This window comes from Amphiura filiformis, chromosome 17, assembly GCF_039555335.1.
Source record: "Amphiura filiformis chromosome 17, Afil_fr2py, whole genome shotgun sequence".
NCBI lineage: Eukaryota > Metazoa > Echinodermata > Ophiuroidea > Amphilepidida > Amphiuridae > Amphiura > Amphiura filiformis.
The window spans coordinates 49,369,685-49,388,212 of NC_092644.1; the positions used below are offsets into that span (position 1 = coordinate 49,369,685).

An 18,528-nucleotide genomic window follows, 5' to 3' on the forward strand; every position below is an offset into this window, starting at 1 on the left:
AACTCAAATTTCTCGGCCATACACTGCGTCTTGAAGACGACGAGCCTGTGAAAAAATATGCCCTTTATATTCCACCACATGGGAAGAGGAAACCGGGACGGCCACGCACACTGTACTTACAGTATGTCCAGCACCTCCTGGGAGGTACTGAGGGGATGCTGCAGCCAAACAAAATTGTTTCACTTGCCCAAGATCGCAATAGTAGGAGAAAGTTTGTAGTCGCCTGCTCCACAGCCAACTGATGATGATGATGATGATTATTGTTTTGAAAGTTGATGATCAAGAAGACTAAATTAATGAACAAAATAACAGATTGAGTTTGTAGGTAATGATTGGGTGATATATTCATGTGACAAACAACATCCACAAGCAAGTCACAAATTTGATGTCGTTTTTGCAAAAGTGATGGGTATCGATTGATTGGCTTGACGCTCTGAAAAGGAAAGTAAACACAGAGCATGAGTGTGATTCACTTTCAGCATAATAAAAAATGATAGAGTATAAATGCAGCTGGAGACCAAAAGCAACCTAATAAGCAATCAAATTTGCAATTTTTGTCAACATTAGAAGTTCCTGTCTGTACAGACACCAACACGTATGGAGCTTTACATCTTTTTAGCACTGCTGTTTTCTTCCTTATTGTAATTATTTTCATGAATATACATGCTGAGGTAATGTCAAATGATGATAGTTGGTCACATGTGTCATACTGGGAAGTATGGTTTATTTGACCATAATCCTCAGTATGGATAATTACTGTAGGGGCGTGGTGGCGCAGCTGTCTAAGACATAAGACTCGCAACTGCAAGATATCTCGGAAGTCGCTGGTTCAAATCCCTATGGAGCTAACCTGTTGAGCACTTAAGCAAGGCTCTTTGCCCATATTGCTTCTCCCCACCCAGGTGTACAAATGGGTACCTGCTTTATTCAATGCCGAAAAGGTAACAGACTTGCTGTGGAGGAGGTGTAGAATCCCCCTCGCAGCAGCTTACATGGAATAGTCTGGTCCAGTTGCTTCAAAAGAGAGATGGGCACTCTGGCCTGTGAATACAGGTTCTCCCTTTTTTAGTTACTACTACCTGTTTCAGCTAAAATGTTTGCAAAATAGGACTGATTTGTTTAAGGAGTAGTAGAATTGATTGATTTGCAGATGCACATTAACATTCTAACCTTACTCTTTCAGATCTGAAGATAAGCAGTACTGTGATGACTGTATGCGTATCTTCAGTGGGGAATTACACCAGTGCTCCAATAAACCCAAGGTGAGTGTTCTGATGCAAGAAATCATCCATTTGAAAGAAGTGTGCGAATAAAGAATTGTTCACCTCACCTCACTTAGCCTACTGTAGAGTTCTTCAAGAAACTTGGCCACTTTTCCTGCCACATGCTTTTGTTGTCCATATGTTGTTCCATCATGTCATATTTTGTGTTCCTCTGCATTTTCCAGTTCTTAGATGCCAATTCGCTGTCGTAGTGCACGTTAGTAACCATTGGTTACTGCTCCAAGCCTGGGCTCATACACCTGTTCTAAATTTGGATATGCCATAGGCTTTGTGTTGTGATCATTTCGATCAGTGATTTGTAACAAATTAAGCGTGATCCAGTTGACCTAGCAATGGTCATAGCAAGTTATTTTTTTCTGTTTGTCCACCTGTTGTTTTATCTTCTTGCCACCTGACCAGCCCACCTCCATTTTGCCTCACAGGTCTTTCTTTTACTTCAGTTTTGTCAATTATGTCACTGTCATGTAATTGGGCTAGTCTAGTTGAAATTCATATATGCCCTCTATCAATGTATTTTGGGCCAATAGCCTGTAATAAAATACTCTTTTGAGGAATGAAATTGAAGATATGACCTTAATTTCCCACACAGGGGGTGTTGATTTAAAATGGAGTCACCCATTAAGGTAACATCTTTCAACTTCAACTTTATTTTCCACAATCAAACAAACAGACAAATACTTATTAGATGCATTATTACAAAGAGACATTAAACGGAATGATTATGGAGGGAATGAACGAAAGGCTAGAATTTTAAGACAGAAAAAAGAAAAGCAAAATGAGAGACTATCACACACAAAAACACATAAATCTTAAAGCTTGCTCCAAGAATTTAATGTATGATGAGAAAAGAAGCAATTTGTATTTTTTTCGGAAGTTTTTCATTGATTTAGCTTTTTTGACATTTTCATTTAGGGAGTTCCACAGGATTGGGCCTGTGGTTCTGAGTGCTTGATTTGTTGCATTTTAAATTCACACTCCCTGTGTGGAAGATTAAGGTCATTTTCTCCATTGGGTATATGGTTATCAACTGTAATACCCCATTATCATGGTATAAAATTACATCTTTCTCTCTATCTTAGGTTTCTACTCCCACCCCCAAGAAATGGCATTGTGAAGCATGTGATATCACCTGCAAAGATCAGAAGAGTTACAATGCCCATCTGAAAACCATGGAGCATGAAGTCAGTGTTAAGTATAATGAAGTGGTAGCTGAGCGGCAGGCAAAGGAAGCAGCGAAACAGGTGAGGTCATCTTATTTTCAGGTTTGGTTGAAGATAGGTAGGTTTTCTGGAAACTTGTTTTACATTGATAGTAATGTTGATAGCAAATAAAAGCAGCTAAACAGGTGGGATCAATAGAAAACATCTTATTTTCAGGTTTGGTTGAAGATCGGTAGGTTTCTGGAAACTTGTTTTACATCGATGTTAATGTTGACAGCAAAGGAAGCAGCTAAACAGGTGGGATCAATAGAAAACATCTTATTTTCAGGTTTGGTTGAAGATAGGTAGGTTTCTGGAAGCTTGTTTTACATCGATGTTAATGTTGATGTGGTTGTTTACTGGCAGGCAAGGCGTCCGGAGCTGATGAACGGGTGAGATATGATTTCGGGATTCAATCAAGTTGTTGAAGGGTATTGCATATTTTATGCTATTAAAATAATTAAAATTATTTTAATAGCATTACAAAATGTGGAAGAAGAGTAAGTAAGTACTGTATAGATAAGCAAATGTTAACAAGGTTTATCATCAGCAGTGTATATTTACACATTTTCAAATCATATTTTTACTAAGCCTATTGAATCCTGATCAGCCTCATATGTGTATTACATATATAATTAAGCAATGAGAAATACCTTTGTCCTAGAATAACTTGTTGAGAATCTTATGGTGTATGATACTATTGTGCTGGAATATCAGGTACATCCAAGGAAGCACTTCTTTTAAAATAATATACTGCTTGGATAAAACATGCTTATCTCTACACATTAGTAATATACCAATGGAAACTCTCCACAAGTTCACAAGATACTGACTTGACCCATGATCCTAAACTGGGTCTTTGAAGCACACTTCTTAAATATGTATGTAGCTGAGGCTCACATTTCACTGTAAATATTGCCCAATATTTATCTTCCCCGATATGTTCTATAGAACAATAACATAATGGGAAAAGTAAACCTCCCAAGATATCATCCGGCATTGCCCATTATTATGTTTTGATGAATCCAAGTGTGTGAAAATATTGGATCCAAAACATAACAATGATAAAATTGGAAGCTTTACGCCCAATATTTATTGGTCTCGCTATGAGTTTTAAAATATGGGCTCAGTTGATCCATTTTTATATCAAACTTAGTACAAAATTGTACTTTTTCAGTTTGATGGAAAATAATGCTAAAATGAATAAATATGTGATACATGTATTTTCTCAAGTGTTTCATATATTGGACAAACATTGGAGACAAGCTTCAATATGACATTTGGTTTGTTCTGATTGAGTGGCAAAAACAGCTTATAGGTACTTTGAAACCCCAGGTATTTTCTACTGATTTCTGCAATGTGTAGTCCCTTATAGAGTAGGCAGATAGTGACAGCTCCTGAAGGTGAAGCTGTAAGCTCTATGAGCAAAATTGCAAAATAATTACTCAACACTTGACCTGAAGTTGTGGACTTAAGCTGTAGCTTTAAAACCCAGTACATATGAAGGTCATTACAAGTATTATGAGGATTCAAGAACTAAGCTGACACATTGCCACCGCCGGGAATTGGAACTGGGTATCTCAAAGCAATCCAAGTATTGCACCACACTCTTCTCTTCTTTAAGTTCAGAGTAATGGTGCAGTATGGGATGCCAACTGTGAGTCATCAAAAGAATCATAGTGCATTTCACTTCTCCGTGATGTAATTTGAATATCAATTCTTAGAGGAAAGAGTTACTCTACAACATCATCCCCACATGACAAAGGTAGGCACTAACAATTGGACCAGTGCATAGTTGTTTCTCATTATTCTATGGCACTTGGCAAGACTTATCACTCGGTTCCAATCAGGGTAATAAGCCTGATTATTGGCAACACTTACCTATCCTGTTGAGAGCAGCGTGGCACACTGGTTAAGGTCTTTGCATTTTGATGTGTGAGGTCGGGTTCAATTCCTTGCAGGGCCCCCAAAAAACATTTTATCCGCTCTCCCTGTGGCTCATCTGGTAAAGGCGGGGCAGATGACCCATGATAAAAGACCTCGTTACAGTTGGTTCCGATCAGGGTAACATGCCCGATTGTTGGCTACACTTGACTGTCCCGTAAAAATTGCCTCGACCAGCTATCTACGGCAACCTCCTTCATTCACCAGGTCACTTGTGCCTGGCCGAAGATTCATCAGCATTATCTCCTAGATTTCAGCTGTTAATGCCTAGATATGCTTGACATAAAAAAAAATGGCCCAACCAGCTATATATGGCGACCCCTTCACCTGGTCATGTGTGCCTGGCTGAAGTTTTGTCAGCGATATCTCCTAGATTTTAATTGTTAATGCCTGACATGATATGCTTGACATTAAAAAAAAAAGATGAGCATTCAAACATGAACAAGGTAGCACTAGCCTCTGCCAAATGGGGGGGTTTGAGAAAGGACCCACAGACTTTACTAAATGAGAAGATAATTTGGAAGGTCTAAGTGGTGAAACCTGTTGTCTTGGACCCTCAAATGCAGTTTAATGCTAGCCCTGGACACATATAACATTTATAGCTCCTTTCTTCAGAGTTCTTGCAGTGATATTGTTTAGTGCAGACATTGAAATTGTTCAAATCCATGAGCACTAAAGCCATTGATGCAGATATATTTACTCACCTTTCGAATAAAAAAGTGTATACATATACAGCGCCTTTCATGTGTGTTTAAGCACTTTTCATTTCTTCAATTGCCGTTAGAATATGCCAGCTACTATACAATGCCCAAGGCATGCTCATACCTCTGGGATGTGCTCAATGGACAATATTCATACCAACTTCCCGTTTCATACCTGGCTAGAGAGAGGCAAGTGAGGTAAAGTGTGTTGCCCAAGGGCACAGCCTGCATGGCACCGCTGTGACTCAAACTTGCAATCCTCCGATTGCGAGGCAGAGCCCTGCCCTGCTGTGCCACCGTGCAAATATCATTGGAATATATTGGGCCATGGTAATCCTATTCATATTTCAGCTGATCTTGAGGAACTGGTACAATTATAATGAAACAATTAGACGAGACTTACCTGTAAGTCGATGTTTGATTGTGATTCTATACTGCTCCTCTGGAGTTGATATTAGGATTCCTAATATCAACTCCAGAGGAGCAGTATAGAATCACAATCAAACATCGACTTACAGGTAAGTCTCGTCTAATTGTTTTATTCTATACTGCCCTCTGGGAGTTGATACGGAATTCCATGGGACTTTAAAGCAACTGGTACTGGACCATGATCAGTGTTCAAGACAATCAATGCTAATTTATCTGTCGCTCAATGCAAATTTGCTCCTTCTTTTCTTGTCTTGAGCACTGTTATGACCAATCACATCTCCACACCTACCATTTTTCTATACTCAAGAAACATTGCAAAAATTGAAACATATGTACATAATCAATGATTTTCAAACAATTCATTTCTTAAACTTTCAAACACTCTACATCATAGCGCACTAATGCAAATCTTGTACAGTGTGCAGTTCACTGTAATCCAAAGTAACTGTTCAAATTACAGCATCATTAAAAGATGCAAAAGTTTCTTCAGTCAAACAACTCTACATGAGTTTAGCAAAGGGAACTGTAAACAAGCTCATGTAGTTCTTGAACATATTCATAGTCTGGAAATTGACTATCTAACACAGTCACTTAAAACAGTATAACTCTTTCACCACCCGAATTCATGCCGTTGAAGGTAATCAAAATTTTAGTCACTTGTGCGTGTCAAGCACTTTTTCACCCATAGTAGGTTTGCATGAAATCTTCTTGCGATAGAATCTGGCAAATGTGCCAGCATTAGTCCATCCTGCTGTCTGTAAAATTTGCTGTAGTGGTACTCCTGCCGTAGAAGCAGCATTTGATACAGATGCTGATCTAATGCTGTGTGGCTTGTAAACAGTGGTGTCTATCCCTGCTTTTGCCATTGTTGTCTTTACCCAGTGACCTACTGTGGCTGACCCTACTTTCTTGTGAGGTTTCATATAGCTTATGAGCAACTGTGATTCATCTCCCCTCAATGGCTCTGTTCTGTTGAGATATTCTTTTAATGCTGTACAAACACAGAGAGCCCTATTAACGGGGTAAGCTGCTAATTCTACAGGACTGGGTGTATATCCTGGCCGACTCTGTTTGAGATCAGAGGACCCAAGTTGGAAAACTATCCTTGACTTGGTCTTTGACATTCGAGAAATATTCAGACATACAAGGGTCTGAGCTCTGGCGGCTGTCAATATACCTATCAATGTAACAACTTTCAAAGTAAGCATCTTGAGTGATAGCTTCCTCACAGGGGATAGAGTGTTAAGCAACTTTAACACCACAGAGACATCCCATGTGTCCTGATATCTAGGTGTTGGAGGCCTTAGGTTAAATACTCCCTTGAGGAACCTGATCACATATGGGTGAGAACCAATAGTGCAGTGACCTTTGTAGATAATGAATTGAGACAAAGCACTGCGTGCAGTATTGATAGCACTATAGCTGAGACCCTTGTCATAGTATAACATTGCCAAAAAATCCACCACAGCATCTATAGGTGGTTTAACACAATTGACTTGCCTCTGACTACAAAAAGAATGCAATTGTCGGATATACACCGAGTACTGCTTGTGGGTATTTGGCTTCCACGAGCTAAGCATGATTTTTGTAGCTCGCTCTGAAAGTTTTGCTTTTCTGTAAGCTTTCCCGAGCACAGTCCGGCTATCAGGCGAAGTTTCTTCCGTAACGGATGCAGATTGTCCTTGTTGTGAGCTAATGTCAAGAGATTGTCCTTCAGCGGCAGGAGGACAGGGTGTTTTATCAACATGTCTAGAAACACTGGAAACCACGGTTGTGTTTTCCACATTGGTACTACTACAATGGCTCTCCCCTCGTCTTGCTGAAGCTTCTTCAGCACTGCTCCAATCAGGCTGAAAGGAGGAAAGACATAAGCGTAAATATTAGTCCAAGATAGTGAGAAAGCATCTATAAATTCTGCATGGGGGTCCCTTTGCCATGCAACATACCTGACACATTTCTTGTTCAGTCGAGATGCGAAAAGGTCAATCTCTGGAGAGCCGAAAATACTAGTTATCTTGAGGAAAACCTTGTCATTCAAAGACCATTCTGATCTATCATTGAAATGTCTACTCTCATAATCAGCGGCAGTATTCTTAATACCTGGAATATGCGTTGCTGTTACGCTTATATTCACAGATAAACACCACTGCCATACTTGTTGAGCTAATTTGTTTAACTCTGGTTGCTTGCCGCCCATATGCCTAATGTAAGAGATGGCTGTGGTGTTATCCATCAATAGACACACATGATTGTCAGTCAAATGCTCTTTGAATGATTGCATGACTAAAAGGCACCAAGCAACTCGAGGTAATTTATGTGCAAGTTTTGTTCTGATTCATCCCATCTACCTGACACTCGCCTGTCACCTAAGGTGCCCCCCCAGCCTTCAAGCGAGGCATCTGTGGTAACTGAAACAGTGGGAGTATGCTGCTTGATAGATTTGCTTTGAGATCGAACATTATCTATCCACCAAGTCAACTCAGATTTCATTGCTTCTGAAATTGCCATCTTTGCATCAAAATTACCTTGCTTTTGTCTAAGTGCGGTATCTTTTGCATACTCTAATTCCCTGTAGTGTAAAGGGCCCTCAAAAACGGCTGGGAAACAAGCTACACACGTACCAATTACCTTGGCTACACTGCGAATTGTGTCATATGATCTTCCTCTCATTTCTGAGCATAACTTTACAATGTTATCCACCTTGTCTTGTGGCAAAGTGACTAGCATCGAGTCTGAGTCAATTTGAAACCCAAGATGCTGTATTGTTTTTGAGGGAGTGAGCACTGATTTGTCCCAGTTTATGACAAAGCCAAGTCCTATCAAAAGACTGACAGTGGCTTTCAAAGACACCTTTAATTCCTCCGGTGTGTCAGCTAACAGCAGGGCGTCATCCAAAAACCCAGTAATTTTGTGACCAGCTTGCCTGAGTGTGGCATATACTGGTTTCATGAGTTTGGTGTACTTGCGCGGTGCACAAGCAAGTCCATTGGGCAAGCAAGTAAATTGGTACAAAGTACCATGCCACATGAATCTTAAATATTTGCGATAGTGCTCCAATACTGATACACCATAATAAGCATCTTTTAAATCTATCGATGCCATGTAACAACCTTCCGTTACCAAATTTTTGGCAGTCTCAAAAGTCTCCATTTTGAAATGGTGATATTTCACATGAAAATTGAATTTCTTGAGATTCAAGATGAGTCTTGATTTACCATTCTTCTTTGGAACTACAAAAATAGGAGACACAAACTCCCCTTCTTCATGTTGAGCTCTTTCAATAACGTTTTTGTCCAGTAAATCTGCTACAGCAGTATCAATCATCACTGTTTTTTCACGATTGAACGAAGGTGCCGGTAGGCCTGTGTTAGAATTTGGAGCACCATCATCATCAAACTCTATTGTACATCCTGCAACTGACTGTAAAATTTCAGGATCTGAGGTTATCTCTTGCCACTTTTGGAAATATTCCCTTAACCTGCCAGCTGTAAAATTTGACTCAGAATCAATACAGTCACTGTTTACCTCAAGATCTAATAATAGTAAACTTAAGCTTACCTCACCTTTGGTGATGGTAGATGGTGCCGTCTTCGGCTTGCCTCTCATACTCATGCCTCTAGCATGGGACTGGTAACCATAATTTCTTGTCATAGCATAGCCACCACCTGCACCTTGACCACCACGTCGATACGGATGCATTCTATGGTTTCTCATCATGCCACCACGGTGACGCATGGCGAAACCCCGCTGTGGATACGGAATAGCTTTCTTCATCTTCAATGCATTGCTCGTGCCTATGTCCTTTATAAGTTTCTCAACATGCGAATCTCCGCCATATAACCACTGGTTATGCGGCACGTCTGGCGAGAAAAGAGGGGCGTATTTCCAAGCAACATCTGCTTTTTGCAGCTCCCTTCTTCGTAGGCAAAGATTGTGAAAACCATGCCCTAGTAGGGCTAAGCTTCCCATTCCAAGGCTCATCAGCTGCTCGCGAAACTGACGAAAGTTTTCTGTTTCATCATCATCGTTCGCGGTAGTGTCCTCCCTTTTTTGCAGGAGATCAACCATCTTCACGATGTTACATGAGGCCTTTGCCATCGCCGTTTGCACTACCTGTACACGCTTGTCGAAAGCCTTGGTGTTAGGTTTTAAGAGTCTCCAAACAATGTTGTCAACATCCACTGTTGTGAGTGCTTGACAGTTCTCTGGCCGATGGATCGAGGCCGCCTTCTGCTTAAATTTATCATACTCGAGGCCTTTAGTGAACAAACTGTTCACCCCTTTCGCTAACTTGTCCGGTATCGCATCACATATGTCATGCTTTTCGGCATCATACTCGGCCAAATACTTGTCATACACTGCCAATTCTTCTTCTTGCAGTGCTTCGTGAATAGACACTTCCGTGTTATCAACTTGTTTTGATGACGATGCAGTGTCAGTCATGCCGGAGTAAACAACATCCGGGCTATCGTTGCATGCTGAATGGGGCGCATCACCGAAATAATCGTCATCATCATATCCCTCCGCGGGACCGTAATCTGCCCATTCCGGGCCTTCCTCACCGAAATAGTTCGGGTAAAATGCTGGTTGTTGCGGCATTTGTTTCATGATTTTTATTTCTTCCGTAAGCTTCATCATATTAGAAGCCAGAACATTCACACTTTGTTCAAGATTGGGCGGGTTTCTACCCGAAAGTGCGGCCGAAGCACGCTGCACGGTCGACGTGCTTGGCTGGCTGACCTTGGCATTGCCAGTGGCCTTACGCTGTGTAGTATCGCCATTGGCGCTAGGACTCAGATTTTTCTTTCTAGCCTTCGAATTTTCGTCGGCTTTTTTCTCATTTTTATTGTTCTGTTTCCGGGTCTCATCGAGACCCTTAGGTTCCTGGTCTCCTTTTGCCATTCTGGCTCAAGGGATTACACCCGGCTCAATCTGAAAACCGGTTAATTTTGCAAATCTTGCAAATTTTTTCTCCCGATTTTCACGGGTTGTCTGATCAATAAATTGACGGAACGCTTCTGATCTGCGCATGCGCGGAATCGCATCCCATGGAATTCCGTATCAACTCCCAGAGGGCAGTATAGAATTGCCTGTACACTGGGTCCTTGGCTGACAATCAGGTATCCATAAGCATCCTTGATCTTTTTAGGATATTGAACCAGTCATGGCTTGTGTGTAGCATCCCACCAAGATCCATAAAGGCACTGAATATACTGCAAGAACTGTGTGTGCTCTTGTCCAGGCTAAATCTTCCCATTTGGTGGATCAAGAAGTGCATATTTCTTCACAGGCTCTAAGAAATGAATAGCACATCATATATGGACCTACTCTTTGCACAACTAGACATTCTTGGTAGGAGACCATGGTTTACCAATCTCATTGTAGATCCAGTCTCTAATTTGATCTTTTGTATGCAAGAAAGTGTGTTTATGCAGAAGTATAATCAGGTGTGACCACCAATTAGAGATGTCAATTTGCAGCAAATTTCCTGATTTCAGCAACTTTTGCTTAATGTATCCTGTACAAAATTATAGGAAAAATAAAATTTCAGGAAATTTGTAGCCATGCTAGGATTTGTGGCAACACTGACAGGTAGAATGCTGTTTTTGGCATTCAAGCTAACACATGGCATGCCTTTCTCCATCCAGGTGTCAATTGGATCATACACTACATGTAGCTAGTTATTGAGTCATGCCAAGGAAGATTCCTGTTGGAATGATGTGTTATCTAGCCAATCCATTTCACCTGTTGCAGTTGATTCTTGAGACTTATTGTGTAGAGTTTACATATAAAAACTATGGAGAAGCTGAGGTCTGTTTACACTCATGGAATCATATGAGTGTGTGACGATAGAGGTACAGATAATGTTGACAGGAGAGAGAGAGCACTGTCTTATTTGTACAGCTAGTCTACAGTACTTGGCTAAACTACTCTGTGTTTGCTTTTGAGTCAAGACTATCTAGTTACACATGTACCTGTGGTAAACTTGTTCCTATGAGTCATAAAGTGCCTTCATGACACTAGTAAAAGATGGCTCCCCAAAAGCACAGTTATAGGAACTCTAGTTACAATACATATACTGTGCATTTGAAGTAACTGCAATCATCAAGAAAGACTTTACTGAGCTGTGACCTGTCTGGTCATTTGAGGAGGAAGATTAGCAACATCTGGAAGTTCTCTCATGATTGGCAGCAGATGCAGAGAGCAGTTGACAGACAATAAGATTTTACATGTTTGCTGCATTACATGAAGAATTGTCAAGCTTTGTCATGTGGTTCCTATTTCAACAGGTCTGAAGTGGGAATTCAGAAGCAGAAGTATATGAACTTGTGACTGCCAAGCACTACTGTCTCCTGATTTGCTGACAGATATGTGTTGTGATTGGATGTTGAAGCATGTGATGCAGTTGGCTGAATGTGCAAACCTCAAAGTAGTATCATGCGCACCTCATGGCAGTGATGCACACTATGGGTATGAAAAGGGAAACTTGTACATCCCTGGTGTCTACCTGCTTTTCACCCACTGGTATCATCTGAACTGCCACAGGGGTCTATTTAGCCACTGGCCCTGGCCAGTAGTTTTCTTGTCGGGCCAGAAGATTTTCGGTCTGGATGGCCCAGTGAGCCAATTGGGAGTTCGGCATTTTTATAACATGTTACAATATTAGAAACACAATGAAGTAGAATCTGGGCCAGTAGATTTGCCCTTGGGCCAGCCTCAAACCTTCCCAGCTGGCCTTCAGGCCAGCAGATATTGCTCCTTATGTCTACCCCTGCTGCCATGTGTTGTATGTGAGTTTTATGCCATGGATACTCCAGATATACACGGTGGAGATCATAGACATTACATGTGTATACCTAAGGTATTGTGAAATAGTAAGTTCCTTACCATTTAGTAAGCAATACAAAGTAGTATCCGTGTAATTCTCCGTGGCAGAGGAGTAGCATAGGTACGCACAAAATGCATATCAATTATACAGGATGCTTAACACCTCTGTTAAGTAATTGCGTATGATATGAATGTGTTGTCACATTTTTTAACAACCCAATGTAGGCTACACTGCTGATTGCTCAGCCATCTCATGATAAAGGTTTTTTAATCTTGTGATGCTTAACACCTGTTAAGTAATTGCGTATGATATGAATGTGTTGTCACATTTTTAACAACCCAATGTAGGCTACACTGCTGATTGCTCAGCCATCTCATGATAAAGGTTTTTAATCTTGTGATGCTTAACACCTGTTAAGTAATTGCGTATGATATGAATGTGTTGTCACATTTTTTAACAACCCAATGTAGGCTACACTGCTGATTGCTCAGCCATCTCATGATAAAGGTTTTTTAATCTTGTGATGCTTAACACCTGTTAAGTAATTGCGTATGATATGAATGTGTTGTCACATTTTTTAACAACCCAATGTAGGCTACACTGCTGATTGCTCAGCCATCTCATGATAAAGGTTTTTTAATCTTGTGATGCTTAACACCTGTTAAGAAATTGCGTATGATATGAATGTGTTGTCACATTTTTTAACAACCCAATGTAGGCTACACTGCTGATTGCTCAGCCATCTCATGATAAAGGTTTTTTAATCTTGTGATGCTTAACACCTGTTAAGTAATTATGTATGATATGAATGTGTTGTCACATTTTTTAACAACCCAATGTAGGCTACACTGCTGATTGCTCAGCCATCTCATGATAAAGGTTTTTTAATCTTGTGATGCTTAACACCTGTTAAGTAATTGCGTATGATATGAATGTGTTGTCACATTTTTTAACAACCCCATGTAGGCTACACTGCTGATTGCTCAGCCATCTCATGATAAAGGTTTTTTAATCTTGTGATGTCATGCATGAACACCAAGCTTGGAGTATCAGCCTTTGCTCCTTAGAGTCATAATGACAAGATATCTATGATCTCTGAAGAATGAAACCCATTATATAGTAGCAAGCTAATTGAAGTCACATGATGTGTACTTCATGGCATGACATTGGTTTCCATGGAGGCACAATGTACTTTCAACTTGGAGGTACCAGATGAAGTATGTGCATGTTTGTTCTTCATCCAAATGTGGTTGCCATGGCCCATGAATTTGTTGTTCATGTGGCACATCAATTTTCTGTCCCACCTTTGGTGTTCGATGCAGGAATTTGGAAATGAGCCACAAAATCTGCACATTTGCATTTCATGCTTGTATAAATTGCAAGAAGTACCTTCATTACTTCATATCTTCCTAGTGATAAGCCAGTATTGCATGTGTATTGGTCCCCAAATGGGTAGTGGAGAGGGTCTTGACATTTTACTTTAAAGTGATAAAAGTGAGCAGATTTAATATATTTTGCAGCCCTGCAGTTGATGATACTAGTTAATTATAGATAAGATCAATTCTGCTAGTTTGTGGGTTTTTGTTTGCTTCAATGATGGAAACAAAATTTATATCAGAAAGGATAATACATGAGTTACATGCATGTGATTTTATCTATGCTATTAACTAGTTTCTTAGCAGAATTGGCATTGTAAGAATTTTTTTAGAAAAATTTTACTGCAAAACATGTTCATGACTTGGACCCCTTCAAATATCTTTCTTGTAGGATTGGATCCATGAGCCCTTGTTGGAGATCAACAATACTCTGATTACAGTGCAACTCTTATTACTGCAAAATAGAGATTCGGTAAACTAAATAAAATGATTTGGAAACCTTTTTGGACAAACCTGCATCACTCACTAGGCACCTTCAAACTGTCACCCCATGTACACAGAATCTTTATTTCATTTTGTGTATAAACAGCTTCTAATGATTACCTTGGTCAACTTGTTTTTTCAAAATCTACTTCTAATCACAATTTCACTGTGTAAATAAACTCTTTTGTTTATCCAATAAGAAAATCACAAATTTGCAATTTCGAGTCATCCAGTCTTTGCTAAATTTGTAACATCTCAAGTCCAAATTTTTAATTCTTTAATGTTTTACTTTTTTACCATTTGACAAAGAACTGTAAATCATTCTCTTTGCCCACAAAAATACTTCCAAAGCCTCTCCACATAGGCACTACCAACTGAATTATTGGCATCTAAGAATTATTTTGATTGGTTACAAGTGGAGCTATATCATGTATTGAGCCAATCAGAGATATGGTAAAAATTTTCAGTTGGGCTAACTTGGATTAAGCTTCAAATTGCTAAGATATCTAAAAACTCTATTTTGATTGGTTATTCAGATGATTATAGCATGTAATAAACCAATCAGAGTCACTGTAAGAACAGCAATAATCCCCATTTGGTTATTAGGGTGCTGTATACTTCCCTGCTTAAGTGAATGATGAGTGTTTTCTCCCTGTGAGTTCAAACCTATTTGCTGTGTAGCAAGGTAGGCACTAACCCCCGTTTTGGGGTCAAGCACTACCAATTTTAATCATTTGGACCCAAAATATTTCACTTCACATGCAGTAATGAGTCAGTGGAAGTCTTCCTGGACTCCCAGGGGTGTATTGCACTTAGCTTTAATCCCTTTGTAACTCAAGTAACTGTTTGTAAGCTACGAAAACCCTTTTACTAGACATAACTTTACCAATCGTCCCTGTAGTAAATCCCTATTACTTATGAAGGGTACCGATTGTAAGTCATTTGAGTGAAATGGATTTTATGATGCATCATAAGTTACGATGGATTTACAAAGCTTTTAAAGTTCAGTAAATGGCCCCCAGGGCTCGGAGGCTAATTCTACTCTAGCTGCATATTTATTGCTGGGAGCCAATCATTTGTTTTACTGTATAGAATTGACTTGGTTTGGGACTTCATTCTCACTAGGTTGCAACTACTTCAGATGCAGTAGAGATATCCTTGGGATGTGATATATGTGACCGGAGCTTCACAGATCAGACCAGATATGACATGCACAAGATGAGTCTGGTTCATCAACTTGCTGTGGAGAGATGGAAGGAGAGCAGGAAGAAGGATGACAAAATAGGAGGAGAGATCTCAAAGGAGAAGGTGGAGTATGTCAAAGACTCAAACAAAGGGTAAGTATAATGGCTTTGATTTGGTGAGAATCAGAATTGATTGATTAACTGTTATGATTCTCTTAAAATGGGTAAAGAATATTACCCACCCACCTACCTACCCGCACACACTTGTAACCATTGGCAACCATGAACAATGTTACACCTCTTGTTTGATGATTGGTTTGTCTTGTTCAAGCCATTTGCTTACATGGTTACACTGTGGTGTCACATGGGTAAACTACCTTGTATTGTTATTGTTTTTTTGCTGCCTTTGATGGAGGCTAGATTACAAGAAATCATCTCTTCCCCAAGTTTAAAAACACCCTACAGAGCTGCCAACTCTCCCTCTTTTCGCAGGAGACTCCCTACTTTTAAACCTTCAGAACCTTTAATTTTTGGTCATCTCCTGAAAAGGAAATGGTTTCATCCATTAAGATGTACACATTTTGACAAATCTCCCTGATTGTAACAGGAAATCTCCCTTTTTTCAAGATTCAAATGTTGGCAGCTCTGACCCTATCTGATTAGCATATTTTGAGCAGATACTGCTGTTACTTTGGGGGAGGGAGGACTCATTCAAAATATGTTCCTCCGGAATCAAATTGTAGTATCTGATATGTTTTTTCACAGACTGATTCAAAACCTGTTACCCAAGTAATACGGCATTATCTGTTTTGTAACATGTTTGTAGACACCTGAGTTTTTGCAGCTTTTTGTCCCAGCTTGGGGGTGTTCTTCTACTACCCAGCTGGTGTTGGAATTGTTTTACCCTAAATTGCTATACATTGGCCATTTAGGCCATCATCTTCCTTTAACCTCTTACAAGTGGCTGCTGAAACATCTGAAGAATCATGACTGATGCACTTGAGAAAGTGACTAATCATAACCAGCTGAGATTCTCCATAGTATTACTGTAGACCTCTGTGCTGCAGTATAACTCATGATTGGAAAATCATGATGTGCTTTGGTTGGAGTCCAGATGGCTATGATTTTTCTATTTCTCAATGTATTAAATCAGTCCACCTTGCCCAATGGCCCTTCCTGACATAAAATAGGTAGGTGTACAAAAACTTGCGATATCCCATACCATGGTAACCCCCTGTCATCGGGTATTGAATACTATGATCACACATGTATACATTGGTGTGATCTCCTTTACACAAGTGTAATTTCAATCTTGGAATTGTCTGCTTATAGTAGGAATTCCAATTGAATGAACGCAGCTTTCAACAGCTGTACTCGATCCAACCGTGATTGTGTATCGCATTTATTTCAGACTACAATGCGAACGCACGACCTTGGATACAATGCTAACCAATCACGAGTGCGTTGGCAGGATTGGATTCACTTCCGTGTTACTCACACACAGTCGCACACGCTGGCGTACATCGCACAGTGTACGCAAATGTTCGTAACGCTATTGAAAGCGGCGTTCATTCAGTTGGAATTCCTACTATAATTATCTGAGTTTTCTGGTACTCAAGGATTATGGTATGATCCCAAGTTATTCATACTCTCCAGTTGGTCAAGGAATGGAACAAAATTCATCCTTAATCCAGACATTTTTGTTCTTTTGTGAACTTGAGGAGAGATACATTTTGGTCATCCATGTTAGTCAAGGCCTTAAATTTTAGTTTGTGCTAACAGGATTTGGTGTTATCAGATCAAATGTATGAAGGTATTGTGATAGATAAGGGAAGGGAGTGGTTGATTGATAGCGTAGATGACAAAAATATATGACATCTTTCATATAAATGTATAAAGGGCACTATAGTGCTGATAAGAAACACCAATACAGCTTTGTGATAGCCACAATCATGTGTACATGATTTGTTAAGACACAAGAGTTCAAATGATCGGACCTCATGGATATGCATGAATTCTCAGCATACAAAGCATGGCGACTTTGCCTGTTGGTGAATGGTCTGTATTGTTTCGTGTATGGTTGATAGGATTGAGGGAGCAGCTTGAACACTCCACCATTCATATAGCCTTATTGCCCTTTGTCTATGTCACCACATATGTGACCGTCCACGGCGAATGAGCCGTAAATTCCTCCCGGTCAATTTTGTTTTATTTCGTGTTTAAAAATAAACATCATAAACTTAAAAATGGTATATCATTTGACTTCAAACGATATCCAGAAGCGGAGTTATGGTTTGTTAAACTTTGCTCCTTCAACAAAATTATAGCTTTTTACGTTTTTACATGTGTCTCTTTTTCCACATTGTAGGCAATAAATATCAAACAGTCATAATTGGCGGTCATTTCAAATCATCCCCAAGTCAACAAGGTTTAAGAAAGTTCTCTCATTGTTAATTGTTGGTTATGCATACCTGTACAAAATACAATGCCTGGTAACCCACCACTTGAACAGGATTTAGCAATATAAGCAAACAAAGACCAGAGCTATTAAAAGTTCTATAGCCATCTAAGGTAGAAGCTTATTATCCACTTCAACAATAGGATTATTGATTAGTTTTGACTATCGAAATGAGACGGATGTCGGGCCAGCTTAAGTTACCGATGAATATGACCTTCGTACACATTTTACACCGTAACTCAGAATACAATTTAGGGAATTTACGGCTCATTTGTGCTGCCGGGTCACATATATTAATATTGGATGTGCACACATATTGCAGGGGAACTGCCAACCAACTGTTTGGTATAACATCAAAACTCATCAGGTTGTGAATACAAAGTTTGTTTTTCAAAACCAATTAAATACTGTTTTTCACTGACCTGACAGTTTCGAGTGTCTTGGGTGATACTCTTCTTCAGAGTGAGCTATGTTCACACACCTCCGGCGATTTTTGGCCTGTAGAGGGCGCACTACACACAGAGATTGGGTCATAGATGTGACTTAGAAAATGGGCCCTCTCGTCTCTGTTCATGACTTGCTGGGATTTCTTCCTTATCCAGGTTGTGTTAACAGATTTTGTGTTATGAGGTTCCACTGTAT

The 18,528-nt window shown here is 39.8% G+C and overlaps 2 protein-coding genes across 2 annotated transcripts in view; one reads left to right on the forward strand and one right to left on the reverse strand.

Moving 5' to 3' along the window:
- LOC140137260 (uncharacterized) overlaps positions 1–18,528 on the forward strand; it is a 74,991-nt gene that overhangs the window by 9,706 nt on the left and 46,757 nt on the right. Inside the window, exons 7-9 of the mRNA XM_072158907.1 lie at positions 1,184–1,262; positions 2,363–2,524; positions 15,370–15,581. Of these exons, the coding sequence (XP_072015008.1) occupies positions 1,184–1,262; positions 2,363–2,524; positions 15,370–15,581 (453 nt within the window). The remainder of the gene's footprint in view (positions 1–1,183; positions 1,263–2,362; positions 2,525–15,369; positions 15,582–18,528) is intronic.
- On the reverse strand, positions 5,593–10,638 carry LOC140137912 (uncharacterized). Its single transcript, XM_072159718.1, has 2 exons — positions 9,115–10,638; positions 5,593–7,406 (listed from the first exon to the last, which is right to left on the reverse strand). Exons 1-2 carry the CDS (start codon positions 10,456–10,458, stop codon positions 6,210–6,212), a joined length of 2,541 nt encoding a protein of 846 aa, XP_072015819.1. The 5' UTR covers positions 10,459–10,638; the 3' UTR covers positions 5,593–6,209.